Source organism: Callithrix jacchus, chromosome 8, assembly GCF_049354715.1.
Source record: "Callithrix jacchus isolate 240 chromosome 8, calJac240_pri, whole genome shotgun sequence".
Classification (NCBI taxonomy): domain Eukaryota; kingdom Metazoa; phylum Chordata; class Mammalia; order Primates; family Cebidae; genus Callithrix; species Callithrix jacchus.
The window spans coordinates 126,870,825-126,892,312 of record NC_133509.1 but is presented as its reverse complement, the minus strand read 5'-3'; the positions used below and the strand labels follow the sequence as shown (position 1 = coordinate 126,892,312).

Sequence of the window (21,488 nt, the reverse complement as noted above, 5' to 3'; positions counted from 1 at the left end):
TGCCGGGCTAAACTTTCTTAAAATATTAAGAGTTTTTCTGAGCAGGCATGGTGGCTCACACCTGTAATCCCAGCACTTTGGGAGGCTGAGAGGCAGGTGGATCACCTGAGGTCAGGAGTTTAAGACCAGCTTTGTTAACATGGTGAAACCTCGTCTTTACTAAAAAATATGAACATTTTGTATTTTTTACAAAATTTTTTCGTAAAAAAAATTGTCTTTAGTAAAGACAAGGTTTCACCAGGCGTGGTGGCACAGGCCTGTAGTCCCACGTACTGGGGAGGCTGAGGTGGGGAAATCACTTGAATCTGGGAAGTGGAGGTTGCAGTGAGCTCAGATTGTGCCGCTACACTCCAGCCTGGGCAACAGAATAAGACTCAGTCTTAAAAAAGAAAAAAAAAAAGATTTTTTTGGCCAATTTTTTTTTAGGCTCATTAGCAATTGTTAGTGTATTTTATGTATGGCCCAAGACAGTTCTTCTAGTATGGCCCAGGGAAGCCAAAAAATTGGACACTCTTAATGAACTGTAGTTCAGAGAAGTTATTTTCATATTAATGAAATGCTGTAATGAAAAAAATACTAGTACCTAGAAAAAAAAAAGCTAACTCTGGATGATGTTTTTTTTTTTTTTTTTTTTGAGACCGAGTAGTGCTCTGTTGCCCAGGTGGGACTGCAGTGGCATGATCTCAGCTCACTGAAGCTTCTGCCTCCCTGGTTCAAGCAATTCTCCTTCCTCAGCCTCCTGAGTAGCTGGATTACAGATTACAGATGCCTACCACCACAACTGGCTAGTTTTTTTTTGTTTTTGTTTTTTGTGGGGTTTTTTGGGTATTTTTAGTAGAGACAGGGTTCCCCATATTGGCCAGGGTGGTCTTGAACTCCTGATCTCAAGTGATCCGCTTGCCTCTGTTTCCCAAAGTGTTGGGATTACAGGTGTGAGCCACCATGCCTGGCATAGTTCCAGCTTCCTTTCTGGCCTACGCGTTTCAAGGAAATCACTTCTCTTCTAACTACAAGCAGCTCGAAAAAGCAGACAGTAAAACACAAATAAGACAGCTCAGGCACAAAGGGAGGTGGGGGGAAAGTCTCTTGGGTAACCGCCAAACTTCACTCTCATATAATGGGCCCCAGTAAAACAGTGGGCCTTAATAGGCACATTCCTTTCCCTTCAGGTGTACTAAAATTGGGAAACTAAAGCAGACTCGGGGCGGGGGGGGTATTCCTGCAGCTCCAGAAAATGTGGAATAAACACACAACTCTCCCTCCCAGATAAACATTATAGAAAAACAGAAGCAGCTCAAGCCTCTTATAAACTCTCCCACCCTAAATCCTTAAAAACTCTTAGACTGGGAAAGAGTGTGCCTCTAACCTAACTCAGCCAAATGCCCCTCTCAGGTTTGTTTTCTCAAAAATAAACCTGTCTTAACTGGCAAGCTACCCTACATGTTTCTCTCCTCTTTCTTTAATTCTTAAAGTTAGAAATAAGGCCTGAAGCCACAGTTGAATAAGTTTCATCTAAAATTATAGCAGCATAAGCCCACAGAGAAATAGTTTTAATTTGCAGAACTTAATTTCCCACAACAAAATTTTAATGAATGCTTTTTTTTCTTTTGAGACTGAAGTGATAAATTTCTTCTGAATGCTCTTATATCAGCCTATTATTCTGTGTAAACTCCGTGAAATACATTTTCCTGAAAATACCTGTTTATTCATATGATACTGATTAAATATTCAACATTTGCTGTTTCTTTTGTAGCAGAATTACCTGATTCTAGGACAAAGGAAATTGAAGCCATTCATGTAATCTTGAGATCAGAGGTAAGGAAAATAAAAAACTACTTAAATTTTTTTTTTGAAGTCATGAAAGTTACTCAAATATTATTTTCATCCTTTCTTTTTAAATGTACTGCTTTATCACTTTTTCTCTCTTCCTGTTTAATCTCCGTTGTTTTTATCAGCCTTCTGTATATCAAAAATATATTTACATGTTGTTGCAGTTTGCTATTCTTTAATATTCCTATCTCTTATTTCTGTATGCTGTAAGTAGGAAAACTACCAAATGTAGAAATTAATAGTAGCAATACTTTATCATAATCCAGGCTTTACTGTGTTCCAATAGTGAACTAAATTGCAGTGGTACATTTACGTATAATGTGAAGAATGCAATTCTGTTTAATCTGGAGATTTAAAAATCCCTAACTAAAATAATAATAATGTTTGGATACAAAGAAGCTTAGAACATATGAATAGCAGCTGGGTGCAGTGGCTCACGCCTGTAATCCCAGCGCTTTAAGCCAAGGCGGGTGGATCAGTTGAAGTCAGGAGTTCGAGACTAGCCTGGCCAACATGGTGAAACCACCTCTGTAACTAAAAATACAAAAAATTAGCTGGGCATGGTGGTGCATACCTGTAATCCCAGCTACTTGGGAGGCTGGGGCAGGAGAATTGCTGGAACCTGGGAGGCGGGGATTGCATTGAGGCGAGATCACACCATTGTGTTCCAGCCTGAGTGACAGCAAAACTCTTTCCAAAAAAAAAAAAAGAATATAGGAATAGCAAATTAATTTTACTGTTTTATTTATTCTTAGTGTCTAGATTGGGCGCAGTGGCTCATGCCTGTAATCTTAGCACTTTGGGAGGTGGAGGTGGGAGGATGGCTTGAGGCCAGGAATTTGAGACTCGTTACAAAAAATAAAGATTAAAAAATTAGTCAGATGTGGTGGTAGGTGCCTGTAGTCTCAGCTACTTAGGAGGCTGAGATGGGAGGATCACCTGATCTTAGGGCCCAGGAAGTCAGGGCTGCAGTGAGTTGTGATACTGCCACTATGCTCCAGCGTGGGTGACAGAGTGAGACCCTGTATCAAAAAAAGAAAAAGACACTTTAATGATTTAAATACAGCAAATCCAAATTTTAATTTCTATTTTTCTTTCTGGTTTTGAAAGCATAAAGACTCAAAATAAGCAATGTTCTTTGAATTTAGTTAACTGCTTTTTAACTCTTAATTGTACAACCTGGAATATCTTTATCTGGTAATTTTTTTTTTTTTTTTGAGACGGGAGTTGCCCAGGCTGGAGTGCAGTGGGGCGATCTCAGCTCACTGCATGCTCCACCTCCCCAGTTCAAGCAATTCTCCTACCTCAGCCTCCCGAGTAGCTGGGATTACAGACACCTGCCACCATGCCCAGGTAATTTTTTGTATTTTTAGTAAAGACAGGGTTTCACCATGTTGGCCAGGCTGGTCTTGAACTCCTGACCTCAGGTGATCCACCCGCCTCGGCCTCCCAAAGTGCTAGGATTATAGGCATGAGCCACCGCACCCGGCCATCTTGTCAAAATTGATTCCAAATTTCAGTTACTTTCCTAATAGATTTCACATTATTATTACATCTAGTTCTTTTTGTTGTTGTTGTTTTGAGACAGGATCTTGCTTTTTTGCCCAGGCTGGAGTATAGTGACACAGATAGCTCACTGTAGCCTTGAACTTCTGGGCTCAAGCCATCCTTCTGCTTCAGCCTCTTGAGTAGCTGGGATGACAGGCTTGCGACACCACACCCAGCTAATTTTTAAAATTTTTTTGTAATAGGCTGGGAATGGTGGGTCAGTCCTATAATCCCAGCACTTTGGGAGGCTGAGGTGGGCAGATCACTTGAGGTTAGGAGTTCAAGACCAGCTTGGCCAACATGGTGAAACCCCATCTCTACTAAAAATACAAAAATTAGCTGGGCATGGTGGCATGCGGCTCCAATCCCAGCTACTCAGGAGGCTGAGGCAGGAGAATCGCTTGAACCCAGGAGGTGGAGGTTGCAGTGAGCCAAGATTGTACCACTGCACTCCAGCCTGGGCAACAGAGCGAGACTTCGTCTCAAAAAAAAAAAAAAAAAAAAAAAAAGGATGATGTAATATTTTGGGCGGTCCAGTCAGGAAACTGGTTATTTTCTAGTTCATTCTCCTAGGTGATTTCATAAGTTTTCCATTTTCTTATTGTCAGTTTTAGAATAGTTGCCGATAATTTTTAAATTGATTTTTTAAAATTCCTGTGATAGTAAAAAAACAAAATGTTTTAAGATACAGAAAATATGGCTGGGCACAGTGGCTCATGCCTGTAATCCCAGCACTTTGGGAGGCCAAGGTGGGCGGATCATGAGGTCAGGACATCCAGACCTGACCTGACTAACACGGTGAAACCTGTCTCTACTAAAAATACTAAAAAATTAGCCGGGTGTGGTAGAACATGCCTGTAGTTGCAGCTGCTCGGGAGGCTGAGGCAGTAGAATCACTGGAACCCAGGAGGCAGAGGTTGCAGTGAAGTGAGATAGCGCCACTGCACTCCAGGCTGTGTGACAGAGCCAGGCTCCATCTCAAAAAAATAATAAAAAAATAAAAAAGATACAGAAAATACAAGTTGATTGTGATCCCATGGTTTTTCTTAGATTTATAAAAGGATTCAGGGTATCCTTATGGTAATTGATTGATAGAATATTTTATTCTATTTTGAAAAATATGTAAATTTTCTCTTTGTTGGTAGACCTCTAAGAAAGAATAAAAGAAATAAATAATCAAGTTTTACGAATAGTTAGGACTACTTAAAAAAGAAATTAAGTTGATTTTAGAGGACCCTGGATTAAGCAGGGTGGAATATTTTAGATATGAGTATCTGTGGACTTCAGCAGCAGAAATGTAGTCAGACTTTAGAGGGACTCAGCTAGAACTGGAGGCCATCAGGAGTCTCTCTCTTTTCATTTGTACTCTCTTCTCTTGTATTTATGCTTATTCTTCTTTCAAACCAGCCTCCTTTGTTCATATTCCACATAATTGAAAATATTGTCTCTGGCAACTCTCTTCATATTTTATGGGTTCAGCCACATGAAGAGAATTTGTCCTTCATTTGCTCTTTTAGCCTTTCTTTTGCTTTTGAGACAGGGTCTTGCTCTGTTACCCAGGCTGGAGTGCAGTGGTGTGATCATGGCTCCCTGCAGCTGTGACCTCTCAGACTCAAGCAATCTTCCCTTCTCAACCTCCTGAGTAGCTGGGACTATGGGCGCAAGCCACCATGCCCAGCTAATTTTCATATTTGTATTTTTTGTAGAAGCGGGGTCTCCTTATGTTTACCAGGCTGATCTCAAACTCCTGGGCTGAAGTGATTCTCCCGCCTCAGCCTCCCAAAGTGTTGAGATTATAGGTGTGAGCCACCGCACCTGGCCCTTTCTCAACCTTTCTGACTCTTATATGGCTAGGGAGATAAGGGCAGACAACCAAGTAGATATTGACTATATTCAGAGTTTTAAGGTTCTTTTTTTCGTTCTTTCTTTTCTTTTCTTTTTTTTTTTTTTTGGAGACAATTTCACTCTGTCACCAGACTGGAGTGCAGAGGTGCTATCTTGGCTCACTGCAACCTCTGCCTCCTGAGTTCAAGCAATTCTCATGCCTTAGACTCCTGAGTAGTTGGGATTACAGGCACACACCACCACACCCAGCTAATTTTTGTATTTTTAGTAGAGACGAGGTTTCACCATGTTGGCCAAGATGGTCTCCATCTCTTAACCTCGTGATCTGCTCACCTTGGCCTCCCACAGTGCTGGGATTACCGGTGTGAGTCACCACACCTGGCTGAGTTTTAAGGTTCTAGTTACTAATCAGAGTTAAACAAATAAACAAATAACCTTAGGTAATTTTGTGTGGGGAAAAAAAACCTGAAGTAAACTTTCATAACCAGTTTTTGACTTAAGTATATCGCCCAGTTATGTATGGTGTTTTTCATATTAACAGTTTATAGAAAATCATGCAAAAGCAGCCAGTAGGATAGAAGATAATCAGCTGTTGTGACCATTGGTCTTGTTTTTTATTACTGATTCTTCCAGATAATTAAGGTCTGTATTAGATTTCTAGGGATGGAGTCCCAAACTAGGATTTGTAGATGTTGTAATTATTCCTTTGATTATTCCATTGGTTTTCTCTGGGAATTTATGTAATCGTCCCTGGATCATTATTTTCAGATCTATTAACATCAGAAGTTCCTAGAATCTAAGAAGAAAACAGATGACATCCCCAAAGTGAAAAAGTCTTCACCTTTTAGCAAGAACTTTTTGTCTCACCATCAGTCTCCTTTTTCTCATTCATCGTTAAACTGTGTTTATAGGTGTATTAGTAGAATGCTTACTAAATTGTTATCTGCAATGACTTGTAAATTCTTTTCTGTAGAGGGTTTAGTGTCCATTTCTCTTGTCCTATTATGTTCTTATTTCAATTAAATAAGGAATGAATAATAGATTAATATAATTTAATATTTGGGTACATACAATTTGAGTAATTTTTTTTGTTTTTCAACATCTTAAAAGACTGTGTGAGATGTCTAGGTTTATTGAATTAGGGTATTTTGTGTACTTCTAACTTTTTTCAAACAGTTCCAGTAGTGGTTTTTAAATTTGGAGTTTTCAGAGGTGCTTCAGGGAGCCTGAAAGACAGACAAACAATGTGAGATTTTAGCTTCCTCCCTATACTTCAACCAGAAAGATTTCTTTAAAAAAAAAAAGTTCTGTTTGGGGAGAAAAAAGCTCAGACATGTATTTCATTCATTTACTAGATGTGTATTGACTACTATATGCTAGAATTGGGTATACAAAGATGGGGAAACATTGATTAGTGGCTTTTTCTTAGCAGAAAATCAATCTGAGCAAAATGTTAATTTTTCCCCGTTTGGTTTAGAATTATGCATATTCTATATAAACATGGTCAGAGCATTTTTAACTTTAAAAGCATATTTTAAATTTCAGAATTCTGTCCGAGACCTGTTGTATTTGACTTTTTTGGGGGGGAAGCAGTATGGTTTTCATAATGCTGTGCAGATAACTAATTGCATGTTTTACTTGCAGTCTTTTGTTGAAAATACATTTTTTTTCCTAGAATGAAAGACTTAAGAAACTGTGTACTGATCTAGAAGAGAAACATGAAGCATCAGAGCTTCAAATAAAGCAACAGTCTACAAGCTACCGAAATCAACTTCAACAAAAAGAGGTAAATGTGATCACAGTTACTTCATATGTATTTCACTGTAATGTATTTAGGTATGTTTTTAGAGTTAGAATATAGATAAAGGTATATTCAGGTCTATGAAAATAAGGTGATAAATTTAATAATTCTCAACTCAGTTTGATATCCCTTATTTAATAAGAACTTTGTAAGGTTTTCTGTGAAGTTTACATTATATATTTGTTTACTTTTTTATTGTTTTTGAGACAGGGTCTCACTCTGTCACCCAGGCTGGAGTGCAGTGGTGTAATCTCCGTTCACTGCAGGCCTCCTGGGTTCAATTAGGATAGAACAGTAGTTCCTCCTACCCAGGGCTTTACAGTCAAGCCATTCTTTTGCCTCAGCTTCCTGAGTAGCTGGGATTACAGGTGCCCGCAACCACGCCTGGCTACGTTTTGTAATTTTAGTAGAGACGGGGTTTCGCCATGTTGGCCAAGCTGATTTCGAACTCCTGACCTCAGGTGATCTGCCCGCCTCAGCCTCCCAAAGTGCTAGGGTTACAGGTGTGAGCTACATGCCTGGCTAGTTTACATTATATAAACCAACCTATGTGATGTGTAATTTTTTCATTCCAAAAGAAGAAGAAAAAGGAAAGTATCTTTAGACATCTGTTGCTTATAATTTCTGATTTTATGAAGCCTAATATTTGTTGTATTGGCAAGTGCTTGATTTTCCATGGAAAAACATTAAGTGTAGTATAATCTACTTATAATTGTCTTATAATGTTTTTGAGTTTTTTTAGTTTGAAATGACTGCCTTGTAATTGATTTATCTTTGCTTTACAGTGCTGGTAGTAGGTATTATTATATAGTTTAATGTTATTCTGAATCCTTAAAATACAGTCTATATCCTCATGTGTCATGCTGTTACTGAATTCTCTTTAGTTTTTAGTACGTAAGTGGACGCCAGTAAATACTTAAGTTGAATTGAACCATTTCCTGTTTTATTATCCAGATCGTTTGGGTGTTTTTCAGTTTTTGACTAAATGTTCATTTCTACCATAACTTTATATTTGGGTTTTAAAAATCTAGGTGCCATGATTTCTGGTTCCTTTTGTGATATGCTAAGGTGAAAGATAGAAGTATGGCACATTAAAGATATACATAGGCATTGAAAGAAGTAGTGCTTAAATTTTCTGTTTTTTTTTTTTTTTTTTTTTTTTTTGATACAGAATTTTACTCTCTTTGCCTAGACTGGAGTGCAATGGCGCAATCTCAGCTCACCATCAACTCCGTCTTGCAGGTTCAAGCGATTCTCCTGCCTCAGCCTCCTGAGTAGCTGGGACTACAGGCATGCACCACCATGCCCAGCTAATTTTTGTACATTTAGTAGAGACGGGGTTTCACCTTGTTGACCAGGATGGTCTCGATCTCTTGACCTTGTGATCCGCCCGCCTCAGCCTCCCAAAGTGCTGGGATTATAGGTGTGAGCCACCGCACCTGGCCTAATTTTGTATTTTCAGTAGAGATGGGGTTTCTCCATGTTGGCCAGGCTGGTCTCGAACTCTGGACCTGAGGTGATTCTCCCACCTCGGCCTCCCAAAGTGCTGAGATTACAGGTGTGAGCCACCATTCCCGGCCCGAAAGTAGTGCTTAAATTTTCAATTTGTTGGGAAGTGATAATTTTATAAAATGGAATAAAAAAATGAATTACTACAAAAACAAAATGAATACTCCAAAAAGCAAAGTTGCAAGTTCAAATAATTTTTTTTTGAGATAGAGTGTCCTCTATTGCCCAGGTTAGAGTGCAGTGGTGCAATCTCGGCTCACTGCAACCTCTGTGTCCCAGGTTCAAATAGTTCTCGTGCCTCAGCCTCCCGAGTATCTGGGATTACAGGCATGTGCTACTGCACATGGCTAATTTTTATATTTTTTGTAGAGATGGGGTTTCACCACATTGGCCAGGCTAGTCTCAAAATCCTGACCTTAGGTAAGCTATCTGCCTTGGCCTCCGAAAGTGCTGGGATTACAGGCGTTAGCCACTGTCCCCGGCTGCAAGTTCAAATTAAAGTTACAAGTCTCCTTGTTTTTTCTCTCACGATTCCCCAGCTCTACTAAAAACAGAAAACTTAGCTGGGCATGGTGACGTGTGCCTGCAGTCTCAGCTACTTGGGGGGTTGAGACAGGAGAATTGCCTGAACCCAGGAGGTGGAGGTAGCAGTGAGCCTAGATGGTATCATTACATTCCAGCCTGGGCAACAGAGCAAGACTCTGCCTCAAAAAAAAAAAAAAAAAAGAAAAGAAAGATTCAGCAGATATAAAATTACCACCAAATTGCTTTACAAGTTTTTAAACCTTACTCTTCCCCTTGCTGTACTTGCTATGGACTGGTAGTGAGCATTCACTGCATTCATCCGTGGATCACACTTTGAGTAGCACTGACTTATAAACATTATGATAGAACAGTATTTCCTCCTACCCAGGGGTTTACAGCTGAATCTTTAAAAGCATATACATGTTGGCTGAGCGTGGTGGCTCACACCTATAATCCCAGCACTTTAAGAGGCTGAGGTGGGTGGATCACGAGGTCAGGAGTTCAAGACCAGACTGGCCAACATGGTGAAACCCTGTCTTTACTTAAAAAATACAAAAATTTGCTAGGCGTGGTGGCTCATGCCTATAATCTCAGCTACTTTGGAGGCTGAGGTAGGAGAATTGCTTGAACCAGGACCTGAGAGATAGAGATTGCAGTGAGTCAAGATCATGCCACTGCACTCCAGCCTGAGCTACAGAGCAAGACTCCATCTCGAAGAAGAAAAAAAAAAAAGAAAAGAAAAGCATATACATGTTTACACCACCTAGGAGATTATAACTTAGTGTACTGGGAAGAGGCCCTGGTGCAGGTTGAGCATTCCTACCAAAATACAAAATGCTCCAAAATCCAAAACTTTGAGTGCCAGTGTGATGCCACAAGTGGAAAAGTCCACACATAAATACTGAACACAAGCTTTGTTTTATGCACAAAATTGCTAAAAGCATTTTATAAAATTACTTTCCCATGTCCCTATGGGTATTAAGGTGTATATGAAACATAAATGAATTTTGTGTTTAGACATGGGTCCCATCCCCAAGATATCTCATTATGTTTATGAAAATATTCTCAAATTGGAAAATATCTGAAATGTGAAACCCTTCTAGTCTCAAGCATTCAGATAAGGATACTCAACCTGTACTGATAATTTTTAAAAGCTCCATAGGGGATTCTGATGCTTACATCACAGTTGAAAATACTGGTGTGGAAAATTTTGGCATTTTATTTTCTACTTAACTATCCATATTAGAGGACACATTAAGCATTCAGGTTTGGAAATATCTGTTATTACAGTTTATAATTGTATAACTCTACAAGTTGATATAAGTATCTTATAGAATGATAACTTTTAAAATATTATAGCTACATTTGAAAAAAATGTAGATTTTAGTACTTTTTACAAGGATGAAAGATATGATTATATGGATCTGCTGCTTCCTGAATCTATCTGCAGCCTTCATTGTGATGTTCATATTCTCCAAGATGGAATTTATCTCATGTCATTTGTGGGAAAATGAATGAAAGTTGTACACTACCATAAATTTGCATTCGAGAAGGGGCTCCAGTATGAAAAACTTGTTTGTTATAACATATGACATACATGTATTTAGCTTTTGTCTACTTGCTTAACTCTATGCATATAGAAATACTATTACTTTTTATTTATTCCAAATTAAAAGCAAATTATTTGTGACACAGATTACTAAAATAAATTGTGTTACAAATTAAAAAAATATATATACTGTTACTTTTTGGCTGTCTTCCCAATATCAAATTTTCCTCAGTTGTGGCAGTGTCTTCTGGACTAGTTTGACTGCTTTACAGAAAGCTCATTTCAGTTCTGTCTATATTGTTTGTTCTTGTGTTTTGAATGATCTTTTACTCAGAGTGGATGTGGCATTGTGTGTGGTAGGTCCTGTGTTTATAACTTCTTTTGTGCTATGACTTGCCAGCCTTCAGTCAAAACTCTGCTGTTAGTTTCAGAATTTATATACTGTTCTCTTCCTGAATAGGTCAGATTTTCACTGCCTCCTCTTTGCCATAGCTAAAGCTAAGAGCTCTTTCAGTACATTATTTCTTTTTAAGATTCATGGGCTAATAACCTTGGGCTCACTGTTTCACTGTTATCTTATCTAAAAAGATTGGATTTATAAGTCAAAGCATTCTTCCAGCTGTGTTGTGCAGACCAATACAAAGTTACCTCTGATTCATGGTCCATTTTAAGCCTATGTCTAGCCATAATCAGTTACGTAAGACTCTTGTACAGGAGATGTTCTAAGGAAATTTCCAATGCATGGACTGACACAGGTTTCATTTCGCATCATTTAAGATTTGGTCATCATAAACAGAACCCTAAGAAATTGCCTATCTACCCCAAACAAAGAAGATAGCAAACCCATGTTGAACTGAGAAATGCATTGTTTTAGTTAACATACGAAATTCTGAAATTTCTACTATTTGTGACATTATTTGTGCTTTGTGTTTGTTTTTTAAATTAAAATGTTACAGTTAGAATCTTATATAAGATAGATTCAGTTAATAGAGGACCATCTTAGACAAATTATTATATTGTGTCTTTTAATACAAATCTACAAAAGGTTAATATGATTGTTTTAAAGTACCCTTTCTAAAACATGGGTTATAAATATATAGGTAGAAATCAGCCATCTTAAAGCCAGACAGATTGCACTCCAGGATCAGTTGCAAAAACTGCAATCAGCTGCTCAGTCAGTACCTTCAGGAGCTGACGGTGTACCAGCCACCACTGCTTCGTCTTCATTCACTTATGGGATTAGTCATCATCCTTCAGCTTTCCATGACGATGATATGGACTTTGGTGATATAATTTCATCCCAGCAAGAAATAAACCGACTTTCAAATGAAGTTTCAAGGCTTGAGTCTGAAGTTGGCCATTGGAGGCATATTGCCCAGGTAGATAAAATTTTTTACAAGTTTTTGAAAACTTTGAGTAAAAATACTGGCGTAATATAAAAAGCTGTATGTAGGGTGTTTGATATCTGAAAGAACCCTGTACTAGGAAATAGAAAACCTGTATTCTAATTCCATCAGTGACTTTCTAAGTGATTTTGGTCATCATCTTTCTCTCCCAGTCTGTTTCCCTTTCTGTACACTATTTGGGAAAAAGTTACAAAAAATTAAATTAACAGATCCTTTAAAAAAAAATAATGTTATTAGTCCAGGACTCAAAAGAGAAAAATGTTGAGTTGCTGTGGTTGAACCAAGAACCTTCTCTTCTGGAGTCCCTGAGACTCCTGTGGTAAAAACACCAGGATTCTGAGGTACCATGTTTGAAACTGCTTGCTTAGATGTTGTTTGAGGTTTCTGCTAGTTCTAGTTACATGCAAAATGGAAATCTGGTCATTGATATTATAAAATATGATAAAGTATTTTATGTTGTTTCTCATGCATTAGCAAGTAATTCTTTGCTATTTGGGGCTGTGAACTTTCTTCCAAGGAGCCCTTTTTTATCTTACATATCAGATTATATTCAGGTGAATATCTCTTACCTGGAATGCTTGAGACAGACATGTTTCACATTTTGGATTTTGGAATCTTTTCCTTTTTTTTTTTTTTTGGAGACAGTCTCTCGCTCTGTTGCTCAGGCTGGAGTGCAGTGGCATGATCTTGGCCTATGCAACCTCTGCCTCCCAGGTTCAAGCGATTCTCCTGCCTCAGCCTCCTGAGTAGCTGGGATTACAGGCACATGCCACCACACCTGGCTAATTTTTTTTTTGTATTTTAAGTAGAGATGGGGTTTCACCATGTTGCCCAGGCTGGTCTCCAACTCTTGATCTCTGATAATCCACCTGCTTTGGCTCCCAAAGTGCTGGGATTACAGGCATGAGCCACTGCATCCAGCCAGATTTTGGAATATTTTCATAAACATAATGAAATATCTTGAGGATGGGATCCAAGTCTAACCATGGAATTCATTTAAGTTACATATAAAATTTATACCCATTAGTGCTTGTGAAGGTAATTTTATACAGTATTTTAAGTAATATTCTATAACTTGTTCATGAAACAAAGTTTGCATTAAGTACTTATGTGTGGAATTTTCCATTTGTGGCATCATGCTGGAACTCAGATGTTTCGGATTTTGGAGTATTTCAAATTTTGGATTTTTGGATTAGGAATTCTCAACCTGTTGTATGCTATGGAAATTGTCAGGAGACATTAAGACCTGGAATTAACTGGAACATTGTTCATTTGAATTTAATTTCATCGTTGTAAGAAAAAAACAAATTATATGAGTAAAAAGATTGTTTTTTGTGTTTTCGTAAATGTAATCTAGTTATGTAAAGGAGAAATCTTCCCAATTAAAATTATCTCCTTCCTTCACAAGTTGCTAGACAATCTCAGTACACAAAATAAGCCTTAGAGAAGATGATCTGTTGGTCCGTCTTTTCTTCAAAAAGCAGTCGTTCTTAAATTTTCTATGTGTAACAAATGACCTGAGGAATTTGGCAATATTGTAGATATTCTGTTGTACCTTCAGAGATGCCAATTTATTAGCCAGTTTTAGGGTCTTAAACTGCTTTCAAACAAATAACTGGTGATTCTGATAAACTGAGGAACACATTTTAAGAAACAATGGTCAGAGTAAGATTCATAGGGAAGAGAATGGTTTTTGGTGTGTTCACTTCAGCATGTCTTGAATGCCTACTCCATGACAGACCTGTACTAGACTACAAAGGTGAAAAAGGCATTATTGGGACCTTTCTGAGGACTTAATTTTCTAGCAAGACATAATAAAAATTAATATTTGTATTACACTTTATAAGATCCTCTCTATGTATTATCCCAATATATTATTATGTTAATAACTATGACATATATTTATTACCTCTATTTTATAGATAAAGAAACTGAAACTTTAAGTAATACAATCTGCTGCCACAGTGATTAAATTATAATTCAAACACATGTTTGTCTCTAAATCCTGTATTTTTTCTATTATGCTTTATTCTTTGAGTCCTAGAGTAGCTTTTGGTTCATTAAGATGTTATGTAGTAGTAATATAAGATAAGTGAACAACATACAGCTTTGAATGAGAAGAATCCAAAAGTTGTTTTATTTATTTGTTAAACCAAAGATTATTCTCTATTGGGTAGAGATCTTCTGGATTATTCTCTATTGGGTAGAGATCTTCTGGGTAAAATCATTTTAAAAAGATTTTGCCAGGCATGGTGGTTTATGTCTAATCCGAGCCCTTTGGGAGGCCAAGGCAGGAGGATTGCTTGAGACCAGGAGTTCGAGACCAGCCTGGGCAACATGGTGAGACACCGCCCCTCCATCCCACAAAAAAAAGAAAAAAATAGCTAGAAATGGTGGGATGTGCCTGTAGTCTCAGCTACTTGGAACACTGAGGCGGGAGGACTGCTTGAGCCCAGGAGGTAGAGGCTGCAGTGAGCCATGATCACACCACTGCATTCTAGCCTGAGTGACAGAGAAAGACCTTGTCTCAAAAAAAAAAGAAAAAAAAGAGAATTTCCTTTTAGAAAGCTGCTCAATTATCTTTACCCTTAAATTTTGTCAAGCTAAGTAAAATATTCTATAAATTTTTTACCTTAACTTTAGTTATTTTATAAAACTGTTGTCCCCCCAATTAGTTAATAAATTCTTAAACATGTTATCTTTTATTTATTGTGTATTATTCACTGCTGGACTAGGTTCTTTAAAAGGTGCATGGCATTCCTTAGTCAGAATCTGTGCAGTGCTCCCTTTTTTAAAGAGTATCTTTTAATGAAGTTTGTTTGTGACTTTCTGTTGACAAGAAAATCAGTATAATTATTTACTAATTCTCTTTTTCTGATCTAGTCTTCCAAAGCACAAGGAACACATAACTCTGATCAAAGTGAAATATGTAAACTGCAAAATATTATTAAGGTAAGTCAAATTTTTGATTCATGATGGCAGTTTCATATCTAAATCTGCTTATTAAAAGCATAAGCCTACAGTCACTAGAGTGAATCAGCATCCAACAGAATGGGAAAAAATTTTTGCAGTTTACCCATCTGACAAAAAGCTGATGTCCAAAATTTACAAAGAACTCAAACAGATTTACAGGAAAAAAACAAGCCCATTCAAAAACGGGCAAAGGATATGAACAGACACTTTACAAAAGAAAACATACATGAGGCCAACAAACATGAAAAAATGCTCATCATCATTGGTCATTAGAGAAATGCAAATCAAAACCACATTGAGATACCATCTCACGCCAGTTAGAATGGCGATCATTAAAAAATCTGGAGACAACAGATGCTGGAGAGGATTGGAGAAATAGGAACACTTTTACACTGTTGGTGGGAGTGTAAATTAGTTCAACCATTGTGGAAGACAGTGTGGCGATTCCTCGAGGCCTTAGAAATAGAAATTCCATTTGATCCAGCAATCCCATTACTGGGTATATGTCCAAAGGACTATAAATCGTTCTACTATAAGGACACATGCACACGAATGTTCATTGCAGCACTGTTTACAATAGCAAAGACCTGGAACCAACCTAAATGCCCATCGATGATAGACTGGACTGGGAAAATGTGGCACATATATACCATGGAATATTATGCAGCAGTCAAAAATGGTGAGTTCATGTCCGTTGTAGGGACATGGATGAATCTTGAGAACATCATTCTCAGCAAACTGACACAAGAACAGAAAATGAAATATCGCATATTCTCACTCACAGGCGGGTGATGAAAAATGAGAACACATGGACACAGGGAAGGGAGTACTACACACTGGGGTCTGTCTATTAGGAGGAATAGGGGAGGGACAGCGGGGGGTGAGGGGGAGCTGGGGAGGGATAGCCTGGGGAGAAATGCCAAATGTGGGTGAAGGGGAGGAAGGCAGCAAAACACACTGCCATGTGTGTACCTATGCAACTATCTTGCATATTCTGCACATGTACCCCAAAACCTAAAATGCAATAAAAAAAAGCATAAGCCTCAGAGACCAGACTGTTAATGTTAAAGAAAAAATGAAAAATAAAAGCATAGGGCCGGGCGCAGTGGCTCAAGCCTGTAATCCCAGCACTTTGGGAGGCTGAAGCGGGTGGATCACGAGGTCAAGAGATCGAGACCATCCTGGTCAACAAGGTGAAACCCCATCTCTACTAAAAATACAAAAATTAGCTGGACATGGTGGCGCGTGCCTGTAATCCCAGCTACTCAGGAGGCTGAGGCAGGAGAATTTCCTGAATCTAGGAAGTGGAGGTTGCGGCGAGCCGAGATCGCGCCATTGCACTCCAGTCTGGGTAACAAGAGCGAAACTCTGTCTCAAAAAAAAAAAGAAAAAGAAAAAGTAAAGCATAAGTCTAAATTAGTAAAATTCTCAGTTATAAAAGTCATTATCATTATATAGATCATGATATTTCTTTTTCTTTTAGAGAGAGGGTCTCACTGTGTTGGCAGGCTGGAGTGTAGTGGCATGACCAGGTCACTGCAGCCTCCAATTCCTGGGTTCAGGTGATCCTCCTGCATAAGCTTCCCATGTAGCTGGGACTACAGGCGGGCACGCTACCGTGCCTGGCTCATTATTTCTAAATTTTTTGTATAGATGGGCTTGCTAATGGTGCCCAGGCTGGTCTCAAACTTCTAGTCTCAAGCCTTCCTCCTGCTTCGGCCTCCCAGAAGTCTGGGAATCCAGACGTGACAGCGCGCCTTATCTTCTTTATTAAATATTTATGGCAAGTAAAGTATATAAAAATCTCTGTCTTTCCAAAATCATTTGGTTTTGAACATTTATTAGGGAGTTTATCTGTCATAAGTCTCTATATTCTATCTAGTAAAACTGTCTTTATTAAAATGTAATTGCTGGGTTGCTGAAGTTTTCCAGGTTTAGGCTGAAAGGATGTGGACAAAATAAAATACTAATATTCATTGGAAATAATTTAGCAGTAGAATTTTGCTAGTTCGTGTCAACTATTTCTTTAAAGAAAAGCCTTACTTACGTGTATTATTGTGGCTGTGAATTAGTTTTAGTGTTAAAATTATTGTCAGATATAGAATTTTTAGTTTTGGGTTTATTATTATTATCATACTAGAGTGGGTAGGATCCAGATCAGACCTTTGTTTAAATCCTGGCTGTATTATTTACATGCTTCATTGATAATAAAGCATTTTTTTATTTTTTATTAACAATAAATAAAACTTTTTTATTATCAATAAAGTAGAGACCATGATAATGCCTACCTTATAGGATTGTTTTGAGGTTTAAATGTAAAGCTCTCAGCCCAGTGCTGGCACGTAAGTAAGAAGTTAATTTACAGATTAGGATCTTTTTTTTTTTCCATAAGAGCATCAATTTTTTCATAGATTAGGATTCTTGGTTACAAGCAACAAAAACTATCTCTGCACAAGTAAAGCAAAAGAGAATTTACTGGAAGAACCCAGAGTAGTCCCTCTGCAGGACTGGAGGAGGAGCTGAGCATCTGGGCTTCAGGTTGGATAGGAGTGGAAAGAGTGTTAGGAATCTGGGTGGCGGGACCCAATGGACAGACTCTTAAGAATGCACTTGTCCTGATGCTTCCTGTCAAACCAATTTCCCTAGTTGACGGACTCAGCTCAAGATCCAGGTTCCAGGGAGAGACACAGTGGGCTCAACGTGGGTAGGAAGGTGCCAAGATTGACAGTTTGGGAGTCCCAATAAGATTGATAAAAGGAAAGGCTGAGTGAGACAATAAGGATAGTGGAACAGCAGGTACAGATTAGCCAGAGGGGTGACACCGGTATTGGTAGAATGTGTTATTAGGAAAAGGAAAGGTTCATGGTCACAGATACTAAGGAAAATACATTTTTACTCATTTTTTGTTTCAGCCTTTTCTTGCTGATGTTCCCTCATCAGATGTAGAAAAACTGTTTTTAAGACGTAAGAAAGGAAAGGGTGAAGTTGTTCAGAATTGTCCTAATTTTGGTCTATGTTGAAATTCTTTTCAGCCTTAACATGTTCTGATAATTATTTTTAATAATGCAGACTTTTGGATAATGGTTAAATATATAGCTTACTTAAATTTATTGACTATAAATTTGAACAACTTTGTTTTCATTTTTAAGGAACTAAAACAGAACCGAAGTCAGGATATTGATGACCATCAACATGAAATGTCAGTACTGCAGAATGCACACCAACAGAAATTGACAGAAATAAGTCGACGACATCGGGAAGAATTAAGTGACTATGAAGAACGAATTGAAGAACTTGAAAATCTGTTACAACAAGGTTATTGGTTTTATTTCTTTATTATTTATTATTATTTCTTTTTAGATGGAATCTCCCTCTCATGCCTAGGGTGGAGTGCAGTGGAACAGTCTCGGCTCACTTTAACCTCCACCCCCCAGGTTCAAGCAATTCTCCTGCCTCAGCCTCCTGAGTAGCTGGGATTACAGGCACCCACCACCATGTCCAGCTAATTTTTGTATTTTTAGTAGAAATAATTCTGCCATGTTGGCCTGGCTGGTCTCAAACTCCTGACCTCAGATGGTCCACTCGCCTCAATCTCCCAAAGTGCTAGGATTATAGGAGTGAGCTCCTATGCCTAGCTGGTTGTTAGTTTTATTAATTTAACATACTAGATGACATAATTAAATGGTAGGCCTAGCACTCTAAGACCAGGACAGTGCTGTGAACTTGCATTGAGTTATAATGAATGAGTAGATGACTGGTTCAGCTTATCTGCCAGAAATTTGCAATGACATCTCTACTTTCAAAATTCTGTGGCCAGGAGTGGCAGCTTATGGCTGTAATCCCAGCCCTTTGGGAGGCCAAGGCGTGTGGATCACTTGAGACCAGGAATTTGAGACCAGCCTGGCCAACATGGTGAAACCCCATCTCTACTAAAAATACAAAAATTAGTCAGATGTGATGGTGCTTGCCTGTGGTCCCAGCTACTCAGGAGGCTAAGGTGGGAGGATTACTTGAACCCAGGAGGCAGAGGTTGCAGTGAGGTGAGATGGTACCAGTGCCTTTCAACCTGAACAACAGAGTAAGACTCCATCTCAAAAAAAAAAAGAAAAAGAAGAATTTGTGAAAATGGAAATGTCCTTTTTGCCTTTGTGGTAAATAGTTATAATTTACAGATTTCTTTGCATTGTTTGGTGATGATTCTTTGGTAATAAATGATTAGAGATATTGTCACTTTCTTTCAAACTTGGATACATAGGTCTTTATGTAGTTGATTCAAATATTTTCCCCAACTTCTTATTTATTTTAAAATACTCTAGTTTATTACAGTAACTTAACTTTTAAGCTTTCCAAATTCTGAACTGTCTTAAATCTCTTGGTGTATATAGCAAGCAAGAACAAGTGCCAAGTTCTTGGTACTTGACATTTGACGTCCTTGTTTTGTGTTTATGTTCTAGGTGGCTCTGGAGTTACAGAAACTGATCACTCTAAAAGCTATGAGATGCAAAAAACTATTCAAGTTCTAGAAACAGAAAAAATGGAGTCTACCAAAAAAATTGAAGAACTTGAGGATAAAATAAAATATATAAATAAAAAATTATCTTCTGCAGAAAATGACAGAGATAGTTTGAGGAGAGAACAAGAACAGCTAAATGTGGAAAAGAGACAAATAATGGAAGAATGTGAAAACTTGAAATTGGAATGTAGTAAATTGCAGCCTTCTGCCATGAAGCAACGTGATACTGTGACAGAAAGGGAAAGACTTGTTGCACAGAGTGCATCAGTGGAAGAAGTATTCAGACTACAACAAGCACTGTCTGGTATACGGTCTTTGTAACTTCTTTCAGATTGTTGTTTAATTGCATGGTAGTTGTTTTTAGAGACAAATACTTCATTAACTGAATACTTTATGGAAATGATATATTCCTGGAAATGACTGCCTGTTATTTGGGTGGAATTGAGTGGAGTAAGAATTAATAGATTGCGAATAGGACTTTCCTATTAAAAAGGATTAAGTATTGCTACCCTTTCTGTAACTCATCACAGCCCACACCTTCCAGTTAGGGAATACAGCCTTTCTTCTTCAAAGTCACTTGCTATCTTTTTGAAGTGGTCTCTATCCAAGCAAAGCCCTGAGTGCTTAGAGCCCTATGTCTTCCACCATTTTCTATGCTCATGATGATACTTAGTTACTATACCAGTGTTCTGTGTTACAGAAAATAAGTACTAAATGAAATAGGCCAAACACCAGTAAATAAAATAAATTTTAAAGTACTTGTACTCATGTTTTAAAAAACAAGTTTACTTATGTAAGAATAATACATTTATTTATTTATCATATTGAGTGATCCAGATGAGTTTATTTGTTCAGAAAAGAAACCCACTGCCTTAGTCCTTCCCCTTTTTTCCATTTCCGTTGCCACAGAATTACTTCAGGCAATCATAATTGCTTTTGCCTCTATTAACTACGGCACTTCTCTGAATGTAGCAGAATAGCATAGTGGGTAAGGACATGACTGGGTTAGAATCTAACTCTATCACTAATTAGCTGACCTTGGACAGGTGAACATCTCTATGCCTTGGTTATTTCATCTATAGGGTTGGGATAATAATGGTATCTTCCTTGTAGTTTTAGTAATGAGGATTATATGAGTTACTGTCTGCCACTCTTTAGGATAGTGCCTAGCCAGTAGTGAGTGTTAAAGAGTTAGCTTTTAAAATTCTCCTTTCTCCAAGATTGCTTCAATCCAGATTTTTTTCTTCTGCAGCCAGAATAATTTGTCAGAAATGCAAAGCAGATTACTCTCCTGCTTTTAGTACTTTGTAGCTCCCTGTGAACTTCGGGATGATGTTTCAACTTCTTAGTTAAACATGATAATGTCTCTCGTGATCTGGTTCCTGCCTACTCTTCAGTTTAAACTTTTCCCATGCTCCTGACATTCTAAGTTTGAGCCATGTTGAATTTCTATAGCTCCTTAAACCAGCAATGTTGCCTCTTTGCTTTGTCACTCTTGCATTCTCTGCTTTCTCTGTGGAGCGTCTCTATGGGTCTTTTAGCTGACTCTTAGTGTATTGATTCAGTGCAGGTATTACCTCCACCGAGAGGAACCTAGCCCTGCTACTTCCTGTCCCCATTTGCTCCTCCTCGTCTGGATTAGGTGTTTGCCTTGTTCTCATAGCACCTCGTGCTTGCTCTATTATACTATGTTGTAATCCTCTGCTTACTAGTTTTTGTTCCTCTCTGAATTGTAAGCTCTTTGATAGCAAGGGCTAAGTTTTTCCAGCTTTTTATCTAGTACCTGGCCTCGTAGTAAATGCTAAATATTTCCTAAGTGAATGTCGAATCAATGATTTCAGCTGTGTTTTTTTGTGTGCCTCTTCTATTGATGGATCTAGCTATAATATCAGATTGGTTTTTTTTTTTTATCAGTATTCATGTCTAAATCACTTTAGATAATTGAGGGATTATGGTATTGTGGTAGTATAAATATACATTAATTACTTT

General features: G+C 38.0%; 1 protein-coding gene across 6 annotated transcripts in view; it reads left to right on the top strand.

The window, feature by feature from the left end:
• TRIP11 (thyroid hormone receptor interactor 11) overlaps positions 1–21,488 on the top strand; it is a 77,891-nt gene that overhangs the window by 4,299 nt on the left and 52,104 nt on the right. For 2 of the 6 annotated variants that reach the window (XM_078335634.1, XM_035261295.3), the window contains exons 2-7: positions 1,757–1,815; positions 6,899–7,009; positions 11,708–11,986; positions 14,897–14,965; positions 18,136–18,301; positions 19,441–19,803. In XM_078335634.1, the coding sequence (XP_078191760.1) occupies positions 1,757–1,815; positions 6,899–7,009; positions 11,708–11,986; positions 14,897–14,965; positions 18,136–18,301; positions 19,441–19,803 (1,047 nt within the window). Of the gene's footprint in view, positions 1–1,753; positions 1,816–6,898; positions 7,010–11,707; positions 11,987–14,896; positions 14,966–18,135; positions 18,302–19,440; positions 19,804–21,488 lie in introns of all 6 variants that reach the window. The other 4 variants (XM_035261297.3, XM_035261294.3, XM_078335633.1 and 1 more) reach the window with 3 other exon arrangements.